The following is a 19,873-nucleotide window of genomic DNA, read 5'->3' on the forward strand; positions in this document are numbered from 1 at the left end:
CTTAGAGGGTGCACTGCTGAGAACCAGAGAAGACAGGCTCCAAGGGGCTACAACAGGACAAAAGCACCAATGGATGACTAGGTAGAAAAACAGAGAAAACATGTAGCACCTGAAGCCTGGAAGGAACCTCAGAGGTTCTTGTACAGCCTCCCATCCAGTGCAGGGATCTTTCCTCCAGCACCTGCCACCTGGGTGTGGGGCCCACACACATACTCACTGCCACACTGCTGAACAGCTCTCCTTGACAGAAAATTCTTCCATGGCCGGGCGCGGAGGCTCACACCTGTAATCCTAGCCCTTTGGGAGGCCGAGGCAGGTGCATTACCTGAGGTCAGGAGTTCGAGACCAGCCTGGCCAACATGGTGAAATCCTGTCTCTACTAAAAACACAAAAATTAGCCAGGTGTGGTGGCAGGTGCCTGTAATCCCAGCTACTTGGGAGGCTGAGGTGGGAGAATTGCTTGAACCCAGGAGGCGGAGGTCGCAGTGAGCTGAAATCACACCACTGAATTCCAGCCTGGGTGACAGAGTGCAACTCCATCTCAAACAACAACAACAACAAAAAAAACAAGAAAATTCTTCATTATGTTGGACTCCAACCTGCTTTCCTGTGGCTACCCTAGTACATGCCCTGGAATAGCCAAAAGGGTCTATTCCCTCTTTTATAATGATATCTGAAGTCAGTTACCATGCTACTTCCCATGGTGTCTCTCCTCTGAGGATGTGGTTGGTTCCCATGCCTGGCACCACCCACTTATCCCCTCTGCTCTCTCGCTGTCAACGTCTGTCTTAAACACAGCTCCCAGAGGCAGGTCAGGCATGGTTCCCTGGGTGTGGTCTGACCTGCACAGAGGAACTAGGCTGAAAAAGTGGCCTGTAGACTCTGAATTGGACCTGGAGCACGTGGCCTGTATTTGGCAGCTGAATCTTCCTACTGGCTCATGTTAAGCCTTGGGATCCCCAGGCCCATTTCATAGTAACTTATTTACGCAAATGGACAATGGCAGAGCATGACAAGTGAGACAGGCAGATTCAAGGACGCCCCGTGGGAAAGTGCAGGGGAAAGCCTGGACCACCAATTCCTGGGAATCTGAGGAAAGCCAACATCCCACTCAGCTGTCAGAAAACACAAGTGGGGCCTGCCTGAACATGGGCTGGCTCACTGACCTTGGCTTGCTAGTTCAAACACAAGGGAGTCTTGGAATAAAGATGCCATCCCAGAGACTGTAGCTTTAAATTTCTAGGTTCTCTGATCCCGAGGTCAATCTGCCTAATTAAAATTAACAATTGTCCAAATGAAGAGGCCCTCAAGACTGTTATCAACGCAGCCCATGGGCCCCAGTTGTCACAGAAGAGTCGCCAGGCACATGTACTCTCTCTGCTGGGAAAGATCTACCAAGTGAAAAGCAGCATTGTGCCTCAATGCCATCCGAGAAAACCCGAGGGAGCAGAGGCAATAGGTCTGAGACGCCCTCCAAATTAGGAATGAGAAGGCAGATATCAGAGTTTCCATTTTACAGACAGGGAAGTCAGGGGCAAAGATAAGCATTTCACATATCCATCAGCATGCTAACTTGCGACAGTACCAGTGGCCCCCCCTGGAAAATCCTGAGGGTTGATAGGTTACATGATAACTGTTGCTGATAGAGAGGAAACTCTTAGCTCCAGAAAAAAGTGGCACATGCAACTGTCTTCCCCTGGGACTGTTTCAGTACCATTCTACAGTTGGCAAACTGGGTCATGTGGGTAACTGTGACAGTTCCTTAGACTGGGACTGTGCTCTCTTTGGAAGCACACCCTTCCCGCTTCTCTGTTCCCGTGTGACTTCAAAAGATGGCAGATACTCTAATGTCAAGGTTAAGCCATACCAGCAGGTGGATATGGTTTCCAACTCTGGTGCAGCCTTTTTTGGCTGTAAGACTTTGGAGAAGTTACTCCACCTTTCTAGGCTTGTTTCCTCATCAAAGGAGACAGTAAAGCTACCTTCAAAGGAGTATGTGAAAGAAACCCTGTTAAATGCCTGGTACAGAACCTGGCTCTCAAAAGCACTCAGCCAGTGGTGATCAACAGCATCATTAGCACCAGTGCATCACTGGGAAGCAAGAGACCAGGATGACCCACTGAGAGGAAAAAATGCTATAATTGAACCACGGATTCGAAGGAGCCAGTCCTTCCAGAGTCTGTGCTCTGGCTGTGCCTTAGATCCTACACGTACTTCAGTCCTACAACTAGAGTGATGCTCATGGAGACGGGCACCCGGCGACTTTAACTCTGCATTCCCCACAGCACCTAACAGGACGTCTTGTACACAGTAAGTACTCAAGACGTTTTCAAATGTAATAACAAAACGCTGTCCGTTAACCTTTCAGGCAAGCACTGAGGAAGAGGGGACAGGTTTCAAGGCAGGAAAGGGAACTGACCTGGGCAGCCAGTGGGCAGCTCCCACAGTAGATCTGAGCTTGGGGACAGAGGAGTCTCCACAGCACATAAGGCAAAACAAAGTTAGAGGGTCTCTGTGATTGGTTTCCCGAATCATGTTGACATTCAGGCATATTTCCATCCCTTTATAACAATACACACATTCTTTTTAGTTTGTTTTTCCTACTTCCATCCACTGTTTGCAATGAAATATCTTTTTTAAAAAAAATTTGTTCTGTGGCTAAACTTAATAAGGCCAAAAGTGTAGCATTTCTTTCCTTGGGAAAAAGAAATCCTGGCCTATGACTCAGGATACAGACATTCCTCTCGAGCTCAAATCCCAGCAATGTGCAGGATAACATTTCTAATGTGTACTCTGTGACAGAGTTCAATCTGAATTATAGAACATTTTGGAATGAAGAAGGTTGAACCATACGAATTTTCCATTTTTTGCGGGAAAAACATCAATAGGCAAAGAACAAATATCACCAATAGTTAAATATCAATAATTTTATATGGTTCACTCTAATGTTTCCAAACTTGATTGTCTTATTTCCCTTCTAATGGATCTGCAGGCTCAAATCAAATCCCAGAGGATAGAGACTTCTCATCTATCTTTAGTTTTCTCCACCATACCTGCCACTGAGCATTTACTGGACAGCCAATAAATGCTTTCTGAATGGAAAGGTATTACCAAGTAATAGCACTTCTGATTCTGCTTTAATGAATTTGCATGAAGCACTATAAATTCCATGGAGGCAGCCTGGTGGATGGGAGGGTGGAAGTCCCATCCAGGATGGGACAAGCTTGGGGCCAGAAGAACCTGGTATTCCTGAACTTCAGGAGCATAAAGGCAACTGTGAGAATGAAGCCTTTGTTCACCAGATGTTTAACAAGGACCTATTATGTGCCCAGCAGTGTGTGGTGCTGGGAATACAGTCATGAGAAAAAAGACATATCCCTGCCTTCAGGGAGTTCACTATCTCAAAGAGAGGCAGGCATTCCAGGAATGCTTCAAATAAATAAAAATAAGATGATAACCAGGACAGAAGTGATTAAGGGTTTGCCTGGAGCCTGGGCATCCTGACCTAGTCAGGGAAGTCCATCAGGGAGGGCTTCTCTGACAAATAGACAGTGAAGCTGAGATCTGAAACACAAACAGGCACAGGTTAGACATCAAAAGGAAAACAGATTCAGGGGGAGGAAGCAGGAATAGACAGGTGGAGCACAGGGAGTTCCGAGGCAGGGAAGCTACTCTGTGTGGTATCTAATGGTGGCTACCTGTTGTCGTACATTTGTTAAAACCCACAGAACTGTACAAACCAAGGGTGAACCCTACTGTGAACTATGGACTCTGGTTGATAATGATGTGTCAACACTGACCGGGTCACTGATTGTAACAAATATACCACACGGATGTGGAATGCTGATGGTGGGGGAGGCTGTGTGTGCAGTGGTCAGAGGACAGTTGTGGGAATTCTTTATTTTCTATTCATTTCTGCTGTGAACCTAAAACTGCTATAAAAAATAAAATCTACTGAAAGAAAGAGAAAGAAAGAAAGAAAGAAAGAAAGAAAGAAAGAAAGAAAGAAAGAAAGAAAGAAAGAAAGAAAGAAAGAAAGAAAGAAGGGAGGGAGGGAGGGAGGGAGGGAGGGAGGGAGGGAGGGAAGGAAGGAAGGAAGGAAGGAGAAGAGAAAAGAGAAAAGAAAGGAGGGAGGAAGGGAGGAAGGAAAGAGAGAGAAAGAAAGAAGGGAAGGAGGGAGAAGGAGGGAGGGAGGGGAGGGAGGGGAGGGAGAGGAGGGAGGAGAGGGTGGGAGAAAGGGAAGAAGGAAGGAAGGAAGGAAGGAAGGAAGGAAGGAAGGAAGGAAGGACGGACGGACGGGGGGGAGGGAGGGAGGGAGGAAGGGAAGCCAGCCAACCAGGAATACAGGGAAGGAGTATCAAAGAAAACCAGGAATACAGGAATGGAGTATCCAAACAGAGGAAAGAGCACGTGCAAAGGCCTTGCCTGAGTCAGAGTAACAGACTCCAGGTCACTGTGGCTGGAATGCAGAGGCCACAGGTAGAGGCCACAGGCAGAGAGCCTTGCAACAAGAGCCCAAGAGCAAATTCCTGTCTCCTTTCATCTTTGCCCAGCGGACATTCCAAGCAAGGAGACTCTGACTTAAAATAAAAAATTGACACTCTCGCCTGGTACGCAAATAGAGCCCCAGCCATCAAAGGGGCCTCCTACCCTTCCCCCAGGATGATTATTCCCTGCCTCGACCAGTGAAGGGAGCCACCGGCATGTGCAGACACCTCCTAAGCACAGGTGCAAGGCAGGCATGTGACTGGTTTACACTAGAGGGCAAAAAGAAATGCAAACTCTCCCATGTGCCCTGTTCACAATACTGAGTTATGACTCAGCCAGTTCCCACCGCTCAACCCAGAACAGCAGCTGTCGGTGCCCACAACACAGCTCACAGCAGAAGGCAGAGCAAGGAAAACACAAAGTCCTGCACTTGGGGTGCCGCCTCAGAGACCAAAACAGTAGAAGGATTCAGGGGTGCACATGAAACCACTGCCCTCTGCCACACAGAAAGCCAAGGAGAAGCTGCGCCACACCTGTCTGACAACAACCCCGCAGAGCAGAGGGTCTGCACACCTGCATGCACAATGCCCAGGGAAATCCAATACTTTAATGGTGCTTCCCAAAGACACAGCAGCACAGGAGAAGCAGGCAGCCTGGCACTGGATCAAGCCCTGGAAACCTGTGGTGAGATGTGCTAGCAGAAGCAGCTCACACATGCTGAGACAGACAACGCAGACAGCTGGGAAGCAGAACATGTGGCGGGTCCCTCTCTTCAGGTGGTGCGGAGGTTTCAGGAGTGGGGGGATGCCTTCCTTGAAGAAAGAAAGGCAATTCCTGTATTTCTGAACTCATGCTTGGAAAAGTGACACAAGTCTGAGGTCTAAAAGAAATCAGGCAATAAAGCAAAAGAAAGCAAGTCAATTCTGCAGGAACTGGGAGCTGGGAGGGGGCAAGAGGAAACCCTGACAATGTTGTGCCTGACTCTGGGACTGGGGAATTTTCCACATTTTACAGGAATCTGCAGCAGCCCCTACTGGGTCTTAAGCAGCCCCTACTTAAGCCTGAGCCAGAAGAGACAAAAAAGCAAAATCAAAGGCCCCAGGCAAAGGAGACAGGGCTGTGACCAAGTCCTCTGCGAGAAGTGGCACTGGCTGGCACAGATGGAAGGCAACCTGGAGCACCTTCCTCCAGTCCCGTGCCTCCCTGCCTCTCCCAGATGTGCTCTCTGAGGCCTGGAGAAGTCAACTGGCTTCCATGGAGGCAGCCGATAGCAGAAGAGGCAGAGCTTGAGTCAGGAAAACATGACTCTAAATTCAGTGCCTTCCTAGGTTTGGAATGTATTATTTAAAAAATAATAATAAATAGGCTGGGTGCCGTGGCTCACACCTATAATCCCAGCATTTTGGGAGGCTGAGGTGGGCGGATCACTTGAGCCCAGAAGTTCAAGACCAGCCTGGCCTACATGGAGAAACCCCGTCTTCACTAAAAATACAAAAAGATTAGCTAGGCGAAGATGCAGTGAGCCATAATCTCACCACTGCACTCCAGCCTGGGTGATAGAGTGAGACCTCCTTTCAAAAAAAAAGAAAAAAAAAATTTTTTTTTAAATAAATAAATGCAGTGTCCCTTGCTCAACAGTGCATTATTGCTACTTCCCAGAGCACACAGTCACTAAGTAATACATTTCAAATCAATAGAACTGGTTCACATTCTGGTTCTACTCCTTACTAAGTGCAATTAGTCCCTTGTGACACTCAGTTTCCACCCGTGTAAAATGGGAACAACCCTTATCAGAGTCCTACCAATATATTGTAGGGCTCTGGTAAGGATCCTCCAACAAGAATCATGGCTCCTCTGAGCCTGTGGTCTTCATTTTAGATAAGATATTCAGGCCAGGGAAGAATAAAGGTCTCAATTCCTGCCCAAAAAAATGTTATTCAATACATAAATTTACCTTGTTTGCTTTAAGAACTTATTTGGCCGGGCGCAGAGCTAACACTGCAATCCCAGTACTTTGCGAGGCCGAGGCAGGTGGATCACGAGGGTCGGGAGACTGAGACCGTCCTGGCTAACGTGGTGAAACTCTGTCTCTACTAAAAAAATACTAAAAAATTAGCCAGGCGTGGTGGCGGGTGCCTGTAGTCCTAGCTGCTTGGGAGGCTGAGGCAGGAGAATGGCCTGAACCTGGGAGGTGGAGGTTGCAGTAAGCCAAGATCGTGCCACTGCACACTCCAGCCTGGGTGACAGAGTGAGATTCCGTCTCAAAAAAAAAAAAAAAAAAAAAAAAAGACTTATTCATCCACCCATTTCTGAGAGGACATAAATGCTTTAAAAATTGAACACATAATGCAAAATTAAGAGAATCAGGATTAAAACAGAAACTCTGTCTCAAGAACACAAAGGATAAGTGCCAGGGCTCTATCAGTGGAAACAAACAGGGAAACGTGCTTGGTTGCATTGATTTATTTTCTGGCTGACCAAAAAACGCAGCACATAGAATACTATTCTGCTAGCATGTACCCAGCCAAGCTCAAATGTATAAGTAACTTCTTTAACCTGAGAGCCATGAAGAAGAGCAAAGTGATAATTGACAAGTTGGGACCCAGAGCTTCCAGGCAACTGTTCACCCTGTGTCCTCCCTAGGCCAAGGGCGTGCCCTGTTTTGAGTTAATAGGAAAGCAGTCATATTTCCAGTCTGAACCACACATCACACTTCCGCCTGTACAATTTCAGAACAAACAACTTAGAGTCAACTTCTAGAAGGTCCTGGCAGAGAAACCCTTATTCTGACCATAAAAACCTATAAACAGGTTCAATCATAGGCTCTGGGTAAAGATAAAAAATTACAGGCAGTGGAATTCTCTAACTCCAGCCAGGAACAGTGCATTAGAAAAAATGCCTGCCTTGACGAGACAGGCATCCCTTAGCTGTGGATGCTTAGCTGTGGATGCTGTTAGATGACCTCTCACAGCAATGTGACCGGCAGAGGATATATAAAGCAACTCAAAACCTCCATTCATAGAAGCAGAGTCCTTATCATAAATGGAATGAATCCTAAATAGAAACTATTCAGGAATCCTAAATAGAAGAAACTATCTGTTTCCTTCTTTTTGCAAAGAACAACTTTCCAAGAGCAGGCCACAGAGGTGTATTTAAAGTCAGACATGTGAATATTCCATACCCCTAAATCCCACAAGTTGATAACTAACAGTCCATTCAGGGAAACAGAAATGAGAATAAAACCAGAGTGAGAATAAAACCAGGACAAAGAGCTCCCTGTGGCGCTGGGAGATAGGCCTGTTATCAGTTCCATCTCCAGGGCACAGGGTCAGGGGAAGTAGAGCGTGCAGAGCTGCCGGGGAATTGCCTGGCCAACTCCAGCCCCTGTGACGCATGAGCCAACTGCACAAGATTCCAGGCCTTCTCCCTCTGTTCCACTGTTTGCAGGATCCAGGAAGGGCCTTTAATCTGGCCAGACCAGGAGGAGACACAGCATTCAGTAAACAAAGTAAGGGATACCTAGGACTTACAAATGATAGCCAAGGTCTGCTTCAAATATGGGTGTGGTTGGGAATACAAATGAAACAAGACTGGTCATGAGTTAGTAATCATTAAAGATGAACAATGAGTACATGGGGTTTCATTTCACCATTCTTTATTCTGAAACTGTTCCAGAATTAAAAAAAAAAAAAAAGAAATCATACATATTCACTGTGGAAATTTAGGTAAATATTAAACAAAAAGTCACCAAGAAGAAAATAAGCCTATCACCCACCTATCAGAAAAATATAATCCTGTCACCTGAGACAACCACTGTTATCATTTTGTTCTATTTCCAATCTTTGCCCACATTTTTTTTCTTTTGTTTGCAAAACAGAAGTATACTGTCCATATTGTTTTATAACCTGCTTCCTATGCCAATCGTAATTTATCTTACGTATTATTCTGGAAATTCTTAAAATGTAAAACATTGAGTTATATCTTCCCTAAGGACAATTTTTCCTAGGAGAGCCAAGAGAGAACAAAGTTACTATTAGAGCCATCTGATACTAATATCTTACATATTATTCAAGTCATTAAATATTTAAAATAGTATGACTGTTGCATAGTCTTTTATCCAAAGGTAGTCCATAAACTACTTCCAATTTTTTGTTACCATAAGGCTGTGGTGAGCCAGAAGGATGACATGTTTTATAAATAGGTGATGTCAAGTGAGAAATAAATTGTTTAGTATGCACCAGAACATAAACTAACAGCACAATGGAAAAGAAAAGGCGAAGAGAGATGCCGGAGGCTCATCGGCTGCATAATTCTGAGCAATTAACTTTTGCAAAGGTATTCCCTTTTGCAAAGGTCGTGGTGAGGAATAAGAGCAAATTTCAACAGGCATAAGCCTGAAACTTGCTCATAAAGTGCCTCTCCGTCAACAATAATTCACCAGGTCCAGGCAATGAATTGAGAAAATCTGCTAGCATTGCCTCTGAAATGCTTGAGTCTTGAAATACTGTGTCTCAAAGGATTGAAGAGTTCATCCATCAGGGATGGCACAGGAAGGTTCCATAGACATAAGACTGGATCAAATGGCTTTGCAAAGACCACTGTGGTCCAAGTGATCAAACATGCCTTTCCAATTTACCTAATTAAATAAAATGTACTCAGACACTGCTTAGGCCTGCAATTAGGTTCTTTCTCCAGAGAAAGATTGAATTTATCTCCCAAAAAAAGAAAATCCAAACAATTATCAAGGTGGGGAGATGAGGGGGATCCTATGTCTTCTCTGCACTATTTTTTTTGCCTACCAAAAAGCAGAATTTGGCTGAATGTCTGTGGAGAAAACGCCTCCTATAGTCAATATCTGAAAGTCAGTCAAAAATATAATTTTTCTTTCTGAATCAAATTCATAAACTATTTTGTGAAACATTTGAAAGGTTCAGAACTGAATACATTCTAGCTGTGTTCCATGTGGCTCTCTCAGACTGCTAAAAGACACCAGGGACTTCTGAATCAAACCATTTGGCTCTGGCCAGCAGCTGGGAAGAGGCCACACTGCAGCCTTCCTGGATAGGACGCCACTGCTACCTTCTTCTCCAGGAGGGGCCCACGGACTCTGTGATGGGCAGAACCACAGTGGGACCAAGAGAACGGCAGATGGCTGTTGCTGCTTTCTTTACATTTTACCTTCTCCTTATCCATTTCCTTCTGCCATTTTGGTTTTTTATTTCAGAAAGGATATCTGGGGTTTTCTTTCCATCTTGTCAAGGATTGAGTGGAGAGGAAACAGGAGTCTGTGTGACACACCAGACTCAAGCTCTGAGGTCAGAAACTATGTAAGTGAGCAATTAAGTGCTTATCACTTAGTAAGTGAATAGCAGCTGCCATATGCAGCCTCTCTAGACTGAGTTCTAGCCTCTGACCTTACCCTCCCCAAAGGGAAGAGTCCCCACCTATTAAGGAATCTGCCTGAATTTTCAAGAAAGCATCACCAATTATTCACACTCTATTGATGACCACTATGAAAAAATACTAAATGTATGCACAAAGACTAAGAAGAGACACACACATTTTTAAAGTATGTGTTACGAGAGTAAATTCAAGAGAGATATTTTTTGTTATTGTTATTGGGTTGTTTCAACAGTAGAAAATTATTTTAAGACTATGTTATCACCAACATTCCATTTATATGTTTTGCTAGGACTGGAACCCCTCGAAGCATGAGTTCATTTCTGATCTAAGTCTAGGCCCTCCCTCTGGATTCATATATCACAGAGAAGCAGGAGGAAAACAACTAGAATTGCAACCAAAGATGCCACAAATTTTTTTTCAACTGGGTTTCCCAAGAGAGCAATCTCTAAGGTTTGCCAAAATTGGTCCAGAAAGCTCTACAAGCTTCTATGCCTATGGCTTGACCTTTACTTTTTTCCCCTGAAAATAAACCAAAAAGCCAATGCATAAATGCAGACAGCTGTCTTCTGGTAGACAGTACTCCACTGCACACAACCACACCCTGACAGAGAGACACACACCAGCCCAATCCATTCCTGAGCTCTGGCTGATTTGGTTGCTGTAGATTTCCCAGAGGTTCCACTGAGCTCACCCTCTGACTTTGGAGTGGTCAGGAGCCATATGCTGGGGCACTCAAAGTCTCCTGCAGGAAGTACCGGCACCCACTGATGCTCTCTACCTTGACCTCCCTGTGCAGGGACAGGACCAGAAAGGAAAGTTACCTTGCAGACGGCTGCCTGGAGTACTGCATCAAAGCCCCCCTCAGGGGCATCTCGGTTCCGGGACACCCTCTGCTTCCGAACTTCCTCATTGAAGCTGTCCACTCTGTCTGTGAGAGGCAGCAGATGGCGGAACCCAAAGGAGGGGACGCAATTTGGAAACAACTTGTAACTAGAGAGAAAGAAGAGAAGAGTCATTTTTCCATCATTGTCTGTAAATCTTTACCAAGTGTTCTGAGCATTCACTGAGTGCCTTGAGAGGCACCAATAACTATTTACCCAGAACCTACTACATGCCCCTAGGACAGGCACAGTGGAGAGAGCAAAGATAAATAACATAGTCCCTACTTTCTAAACATCAGCCCTAAACTGCAGGCAAGGCTGTATATGCCGAGTTGTAAATGAATGGTATGGACAAATGGTTAAAAGGAAACAGAGATAACAGTAGGCTACCGTGGTTGGAGGAAGACTTGACATGGGCATTGAAAGGTATATGGGACCCAGGGTGTGGGCCAGCCTAGGCAGAGTGGACAGGAAGTGTCCTCTGGGCTAAGGAATGTGGATAATGCCCAGTGAGGGCAATGTAAGTGAAGTTACTCCATGCAACCAGCTTCTACATCAATGCTGCTGCCACACAACAAAGGATCACAGGATCATATAACCTTGCCATGTCAACCCCCTCAGTGACCAGGATGTGCAGGCACATGGACAAATGCTCAATGGAACAGGAATAAAAACATCTTATCTGCTTCTTCATTCGTTTCGAAATATTGTACCAACAAACTATCAATTCTGCTAAATGCAATAAAAAATTATTTAGAAACTAAGCATCTTCAAATGGAAAGTGATGTCTGGAAATTGGGAAAGAAGGAAGCATTACACATCAATAGTAGGTTAATACCCAGCCTTTCTCTTGAAATATTGGGTGATCTCCTTTTCAGTCTCCTGTGGAGACTCCAGGTGACCCCATTCCTGAAGAAGTTACTTTCCATTACAGCTCTAAGAGTTTCAGCTTGATCTAGAGCTAATAAAGTTGGAAGAAAGAGCTTGTATTGTTTTACCAATGGGTTCACAAAGTAAAGAGGGGAGAGTGTTCCAGCCAGAGAAGAGCATGTGCAAGAGTCCTGTGACAGGAGGGAGCACAGAGCCCAGGGACAGAGGGAGGCCAGGGGGGCTGTAGTGCAGAGTGAGGGGTGAGGGTGGACGAGGAGGAGCCTGGGAGGCAGGCTGGGCCAGAATGTGCAGGGTCTCTGGCCGTGTTAAGGAAGTCCCTCTTTCAGGATAAATGATGGGAAACGAGCACTAACAGGCCTGAGGGAAAGGCTTTATAATCTAATTCAAGCTGCATACATGGGAAAGAAAACAGCCTTAGCAACAGCTAGGAGGACCCTGCCTTAACTGCTGTCAAAATCAGCTTCACCAGGGCAGGTCTGGGCAGGCTCCCTTCTGTAAAGGGGCAATCATTGGCTCTCTAAGGAGCCATTCCATTCCCTTTCAGGGCTACAGTCCCTGCTCCATCCACACAGTCACAAGAGCACAGCACAGAGTCCCCAGCAACAGGCCCACCCTGCACAGAATCAATCAGCCCCACTCCTGTGACAGTCACGCTCTCCCTCTCGGGCCAGCGGCAGCAATGGGCTCTCCTTGCCTGGCTTTCCTTTGTGTTTCTCCCTTCTCCTTTCCCGAAATCTTCACGAACACCTTGTACTTGGACAGGTGGAGCTCTTTTTTAACCTCAGCCTCAGGCCACCCAAACTTTCCATTACCTCCTCGTTTTGTCATGAAAATAACAATTATGGAAATTACATTCCCAGCCGGAAGAAGGAACTGAGGTCCCATCTGTAGCTATTTGGCAAGTGGATCATAGGCCCAGAAGGAAGTAAGTCTATTCAAACTCTCCCCCTTCTCTTCCTCCAATATCCTGCCCTTGCTTATGTGGCTCTGGCCCATGATTTAGGACTTCAGGTGTATGTTTTTTTACACTTGGTCCAGTTGGTGGTGGGCAGGGAGGAAATAAACTGAATAATAATTGTTGTTTAACCAGGAAAGCTGTGAGAAACTCAGCTTCAGCTCAGCATGTTTTACCTCCTCCCTTTCACTCCCACAAACAGCAATAAGCAGATACATTTTTACTTCAAAGAATGTCTGTTAAGTAGTTAGGAATTAGAAAATGTGTTTGCCAGACAGAAGCCTTCATTGCAGAGAATTTAGTATAACCAAGTCAGAGTCACTTCATACCAAGAGGAAAAGAGCTTTGTCACACAGACGCTAGGAGTGTCTCCATTGACACTGGAATCGGATGTCACTTGTGATGAGTTATCTGACTTAACCCCAGAACAGCTGTCTGAGTGGCCTGAAAATCCAGATGTTTTGGGGTCATACCAGGAGACTATACCACCCCTCTTGTGTGTCTGTGCTGTGAGACCCCAAATAAGCACCACGCACACAGTTACTAAATTAAGGATTATTAACAAGGGAGATAAAAAATAAAATATATATGGTTAAAAAGCCAAGGGAGTGTCTGTATGTATAAAGAGTGAATCCAATTTGAAGACACCAGACCTAGGCAAATCCAGAAAACAATCTAATGCCTCAGGAGAATATCATGGATCAAGCTGACATGGAAAGGCTCTCATGTCATGGAACAGGAATGAAAACACCTTATCTGCTTCTTCTAATGCTAACCATATAGAACTGCTGGATAAAATGTAATTAAAAAATTTTTAATATATAGCCTAGACTGGAAGCTCAGAAAGTAAATCCCAGAAATGAAGAGGAAACCATTCAATAAATGAATGAAACTTTCAGAAGTATTTGGTTTTGGAAAAAATAAAATAAAATAAAATAAAACAAAATAAAATTTAAAAATACAAAAAAAAAAAACTCAAAAAACAAACGAATGGACTTAAAAGAATAGGTGGGGGCCGGGTGCAGTGGCTCACGCCTGTCATCTCAGCACTTTGGGAGGCTGAGGAGTTCAAGACCAGCCTGGCCAACACAGTGAAAACCCATCTCTACTAAAAATACAAAAATTAGCTGGGCGTGGTGGCAGGTGCCTATAATCCCAGCTACTCAGGAGTCTGAGGCAGAAGAATCACTTGAACCCAGGAGGTGGAGGTTGCAGTGAGCTGAGATCGTGCCACTGCACTCCAGCCTGAGCAGCAGAGCGAGACTCAGTCTCAAAAAAAAAAAAAAAAAAAAAAAAAAAAGTAGGAAATGGGCAGGCACTCATGCCAAGGACCCCTGCAATGCGTCAGGCCTTGACTGAGGCCCTGCGGGCTTGGAGCAGGGTCTACCAGGAAGAGATGCTGAGCCTCAGTCCTGCACAGGGCTGAACACTGGAATAGGGCTCTCTGCATAAAGCCCAACACTACAATGAGCTGCTGTGCCACTAAAACCAGAAACAGAAAAACTCCAGCTACTGGTCTGGGAAAGCGGCACGGAAGCTGACCGTCTGTCACGAATGAGATGAATTACCCATAAAAACTGTAATTCCAGGCCTGAGCAACTGGAATACACTGCCTTTATGGTGAAGACATCTCCAGTTGAAAAGTTAACAGAAAAACTAGTCCCACGGTGAACCTGGAGATTCTCGACAGCAGCAAACATAAAACTGCTCTGCAGGGATGCCCCTACAACCTCCAGTGAAGATGTACTAATGAAAAGCTTACAAATCGCATGAAAAACAATTCATGAAGGCATGTCAGCAGGTCCAATACACTGACCTGCTGTGGATCCACCTGAAGGATCCACAATTCAAGAAACAGAAACAGAATAATTTAAAATACTTTAGGTCGGGCGCGGTGGCTCACCCCTGTAATCCCAGCACTTTGGGAGGCCGAGGCAGGTAGATCGCCTGAGGTCAGGAGTTCAAGACCAGCCTGGCCAACATGGTGAAACCCCATCTCTACTAAAAAAATACAAAAATTAGCTGGGTATGGTGGCATGTGCCTGTAATCCCAGCTACTCGGGAGGCTGAGGCAGGAGAATCATTTGAACCCAGGAGACATAGGATGCCGTGCTGCCTGGACTTGGGGAGACAAAGCTCAGCCTGCTCACCACGCCACAGTGTGCCCCCGCACTGCGTGTGCCCCCCAGCTCAGAGAAGAGAGCTTCACATAACTCAGGCCCGAGGTTTCCTTCCACACTCTCGTTCTTCACTGGACTTCCTGCCTTACAAGCAGCTTTTCAGTGTGCCTTGTACTCACTGTCAAGAGTTTTACTGTCTGCAACGGGTTCTGCCTTAGAGGACTGAGAGAGTAAGCTCTGAATAAGTAATGTGTCATAACTTTGAATATTTAAATGCTGTGCGCCTAGAGCCAGCCCTTGATTCTCTGCCAGCTTCCAATCTAGTGTCTCAGTCAGTGGAAGGGCCGTGGAAGAATGAAAGTGGGGACACACCCTATCTGTCTGGAGACAGGGCCCAATTAGGACAGAGGTGAAAAGAAGCAAATAAAATCACTATTCCAGATGAATTTTAAAAAGGCTTGATTAAGGCTTGCCGTTAAGATGCTGTTGCTCCTGGTAAGTAGCAAAATTTCAACAAAAAACATTTGGCACCCGGACTTAGTTGAAAAGGGCCTTGGAGATAGGATCAAACTAATAATAGTCCCTGTGGCCACCTGTCACCAGGAGGAAGCTAAACCCAGCAAATGATGATGCCTAGTGCCTCTTTGTGGTTAAAGAATTTAGAGTTTCATTTGTATTTAAAACTTTCTCTTGTCTTACTGTTTTTCCACCAGTGTCAGTTCCCAATCCCTGGAGAAGATCTAAGTCAGCTTCTAGGAGATGTACAGAAGGATTTGGAGGGATTCAGAAGAGCCCACGCCACCAGCACACTAACTCACTCCCACCACCCAGCCCAACTTGGAGCTGGCAGCTCTGAAGGCTACCAAAGAGGACTTGTGGAGAGGGAAGGGCTCAGGGGTTTTCTCTCCTTTGGTGGCAGCTGGAAGACCAAGAATTGAGAATGGCATTACAAGATGGAAGGAGCTGGATCCCCGAGTTACTGCATGGAGAGCTTCCAAGGAAAGCAGCTCAGCCCTCATCAGATTTTGCACGAGAAAAAAAAAAAAAAAACTTTCACTGTGTTCAGCCACTGAGATTTGGAGACTGTACATTGCTGCCACATAGCCTACCATTATCCTCAGGTAAGCCTAGGAGATGGGGGTAGGGTGGTTTTGGATCAAGTATTATTACTCAGCCTAAGGTAAAGTATCTGTGTTGTAGTGTGATTTTAATGGGGAAGAAGGCATTATATTAAATGCAAATGCAGGCCGGGTGCAGTGGCTCATGCCTGTAATTCCAACAATTTGGGAGGCCAAGGTGGGTGGATCATCTGAGGCCAGGAGTTCAAGACCAGCCTGGCCAACATGGTAAAACCCCATCTCTACTAAAAATACAAAAATCAGCCAGGTGTGGTGGCATGCACCTGTAATCCCAGCTACTCAGGAGGCTGAGGTGGAGGTTGCAGGGAGCCGAGATTGCGCCGCTGCACTCCAGCTTGGGCAACAGAGTGAGACTCTGTCTCAAAAAAAAAAAAAGCAAATGCAGACTATAAAAGTAGTTTGTATTCATATTCCAGCTCTACCCCTTGCTGTCTGTATAATATTGGGTAAGTTATTCTCTCTAGGCCTCAGCGTCTGCATCTTTAACATCTGGCTTATACCTACCTTAGAGAACTCACCAGATTGTTGAGATTTAAATGAGATAATCTATAGAAAATATTTAGTAAGGGCTTGACACTTAGTGAAAACTTAAGTCTTAGTTGTTCCCTATCTCATGACTAGTTTTGGACCTTACAACACAAACCCTCACTAAAGTTAAATATGGAGACAAGGAAAGCAAGAGTTGGAAGTTACCACTCACTGCAGTCACTTGCATAATCTTGACATTTAAAGGAACTCCTAAAAGACTAAAAAGGAAAGAAACCAACCTAGTAGAGGTTGTGTTGCATGGGCTGAAGAATGCGATCCCCTCATACAACCACCACCCCCAACATGCACACAAACACCCCATGGCAGAGACCTGCTCAATAATCCTATTTCTTCTGATTCCTGGGCATAGAGCTATACTAGTTCTCAGCCTCCTGGCTCAGTTCTGTTCCGTCTAATCACATGTGGGAGCAGGCATGGCAAAGGCCTATCCTCCTATGCATGACCCTCTAGGCAGCATGACCTTAGGAGCCATGTGTGGAAGATGGAAAGCCTGGAAGATGGAAGGCACCTACGTCCCTGAGTCACTGCTTGCAGGAGAAGTTCCACAAATGAAGAGACCCAGTTGGACTTGAGGAGCAGGAAATAAACTTCCATCAAATTATACACCTTGTTATTATAGACTCTGTTGCAGCAGTTAGAGACACCTGTTTTCTAATAATATGTCAAATCTTTTCTAGTTCAGGTGTTTATGTTGAAAAAAAAAATGCTTACCTTTAAAATAGGATTTTAGTCTAATTATGTGAAAATAAGTTATAGTTATTTATAGAAAAACAACAGGGACAAATTTTGAATTCATTTCTCCCCAGGCACCTCAGTTATTACAAGCAAGGGGAAAGTTTAAGTTGCCCTGCCTGCTGCCTCCCTGATAATCTGGATTCATCACTCCCTGAGGACATTTTCTGAATTCTATTAATGTGAGCAAGTGGTGCTGCACATGGCAGGCAGGATAATCAAGGGGTTGTGATCATTTTGTCTTTACAACCTTGTGACAGTTCACTCACTTCTTGACAGGTCAGGAAAGGAGAGAATGTATGCCTATCATTAATCAAATTAAACACCTAAGTCTGGCCACCCCTCCTAACCATGCCTTCCTTAATTCTTTCTTTGAGCTAAATTTTCCTGCTACTCCATTCTCCCACCCTTAAGTACCCAACAGAAGGGCAAATGGTCACTTACCCAATGCATGGATTGGTCTGGTACCTCGGTGCCGTGTAGGAGAAAGGAGAGATGTCCTTATCGACAAAAGACCCAAATCCCAACCGGAAGTTGCTGGTGAGCTTCCTCATCTCCTCCGCGAGTTTGGTGCCCAGGTTCCGGATAGTGTCCAAGTCATCCTTCATGGACAGGGAGAGGTCCATCAGGTAGTACAGGTCCACAGGATAGTCCTCTACCTGGCGAACCTGTAGCTGGAAGGTGGTCTTGTCACCTGCACCAACAGAGAGGCCACCCGTGTTAGAGGTCATGCAACCTGCTAAGGGCTGAGGGATGGGATTTGCTTTCAAAGCTAGTTCACCTCTTACTTTTCTTTAGTGATTGTGTGCCTCCCAGAAGATTTTTCTTGGAAGTAAAGTGCCTGAAGGGAATACGGTGCTGAGAATGGAGGCCTGGTTTCTCCTTCCCAAACATTCGGCTTAGCATTTCTTTTTTTATTTTATTTTATTTTATTTTTTTGAGACAGAGTGTTGCTCTGTCACCCAGGCTGGAGTGCTGTGGTGCAATCTCGGCTCACTGCAACTTCTGCCTCCCAGGTTCAAGTGATTCTCATGCCTCAGCCTCCTGAGTAGCTGAGTACCCACCACCATGCCTGGCTAATTTTTGCATTTTTAGTAAAGACGGGGTTTCACCATGTTGACCAGGCTGGTATCAAACTCCTGGCCTCAAGTGATCCACCTACCTCAGCCTCCCAAGATGCTGGGATTACAGGCATCAGCCACCACGCTTGGCCTGGGCTTAGCATTTCTAAGGAAACTCCTTAATGACCAGGCTCCTTGGTGGTGTTCTGTCTTCTCAGCAACAAGGACCCTTGGGTAATCAGTGGACCGTGAACCAGACAACTTCATGAACACAAACTAGGTGGAGAATAGCCCACGAACCACATACCAACTCCAGAGAAAGACCCAGCCACAATGGGAATGTGTGTTTGAAACAAAAGGCAGGGAAGAAATGAACAAAAGAGCCTGAGTGGGGAAGAACCAAGCTGGGGAGAGAGATGTGCAAGGCAAGGGAGGACAGAGGAACAAAGATCGTTGTTTAAAATACCCCAATGGGCAAAAATATGCATGCCTATGCCACGTCACCTGTTTTTGTTTCTATTTCCCTCACCATTTACCAGACTAGTATTTACTTTGGGGGGCATCTTTGATGTTTCGGGACATCACAGGTACAACTCATTATCATCAGAAACTACGTATATAAATACAGGAAGACAGACTCCAAATTTTAGCTCTATCGAAAAAAGAATGCAAGAGAAAAGATAGCACTAGATTTGTCTACCAGCTACAATAAGATAGCTGACAGGCACAGAAAAGGGGAATTAATTCAGAGGAAAAGAACTAAGAAAAAAGCCAGTGTCTGGCAGGTGTGGTCTTTGCTGTCTCACTCTATAGAATTCAAAGTGAGGCTCAAGTCAGGGCAATAACTGGAAGACCCAGGCCAGGATAATGATCTTGAAATCATTTCATAATTTCTAAAAACAAATCACTTAGAACCAACTTTAAGGCTCAGTTCAACTCATATCTGCCTTGGGCTCATTAACCTTTCAGGAGAGCCAAAAGATGTCCTATTTATCCTGCAGTAGAACTGTGTATACATACTTGAAATTTGGATAGATTCTGTGTGTGTTTAGAGGCACAACAGCAAAGATGGCCTCACTCCTGCCCAGCGAGTCTACACCTGACTTGCCGGCAGCCACATCTCAGAGCAACCAGTCTTTCATCTCAGGCTGACAACCAGCAAACTGAAGCCTTCTTTAACTTGCAGGGAACTCAATCCTCTATACTCCCTCTCCTCCTCCCACCGCGACAACAAGGCATATTTCACTAACTAGACCATGAAGAATCAAATAATCAAAAGATTTTAGTTCAAGTTCCAGCCCTGTCCCTTGAGCAGGAGTGCAACCTGGGCCTGAAATATAAAATGAAATATATTTCAAGTTTCTTGAAATATAAAATGGAAATAAGAACAACGCTCACAGCATCAATTAAGCCTATTATGCGCTCATGAGGGAGAGCAGTGTTTTATGAGCAGTACAGGCTTGCACAGATGAAGTATGATTATGATCATTACTGCCTGTAGTCAGAGTGGCAGCTCTGAACCTGCTTCCCCTGACTTGTCTTTGCGTGTACAGTTCTAGGCACCTCAGGATTGATGGAGGTTTGAGTTGCCTATTGGTATAAGCCTATTTTTTAAAAACATCAGAGTCTGACTCAAACAGAGGAATGTTCAAGT

The 19,873-nt window shown here is 45.2% G+C and overlaps 1 protein-coding gene across 4 annotated transcripts in view; it reads right to left on the bottom strand.

The window, feature by feature from the left end:
- ITGB5 (integrin subunit beta 5) overlaps positions 1 to 19,873 on the bottom strand; it is a 131,317-nt gene that overhangs the window by 65,549 nt on the left and 45,895 nt on the right. For all 4 annotated transcript variants that reach the window (XM_025375276.1, XM_025375274.1, XM_025375275.1 and 1 more), the window contains 2 exons: positions 17,603 to 17,852; positions 10,713 to 10,881 (listed from right to left, as the gene is read on the bottom strand). In XM_025375276.1, the coding sequence (XP_025231061.1) occupies positions 10,713 to 10,881; positions 17,603 to 17,852 (419 nt within the window). The remainder of the gene's footprint in view (positions 1 to 10,712; positions 10,882 to 17,602; positions 17,853 to 19,873) is intronic.

Source organism: Theropithecus gelada, chromosome 2, assembly GCF_003255815.1.
Source record: "Theropithecus gelada isolate Dixy chromosome 2, Tgel_1.0, whole genome shotgun sequence".
NCBI classification, from domain to species: Eukaryota; Metazoa; Chordata; class Mammalia; order Primates; family Cercopithecidae; genus Theropithecus; species Theropithecus gelada.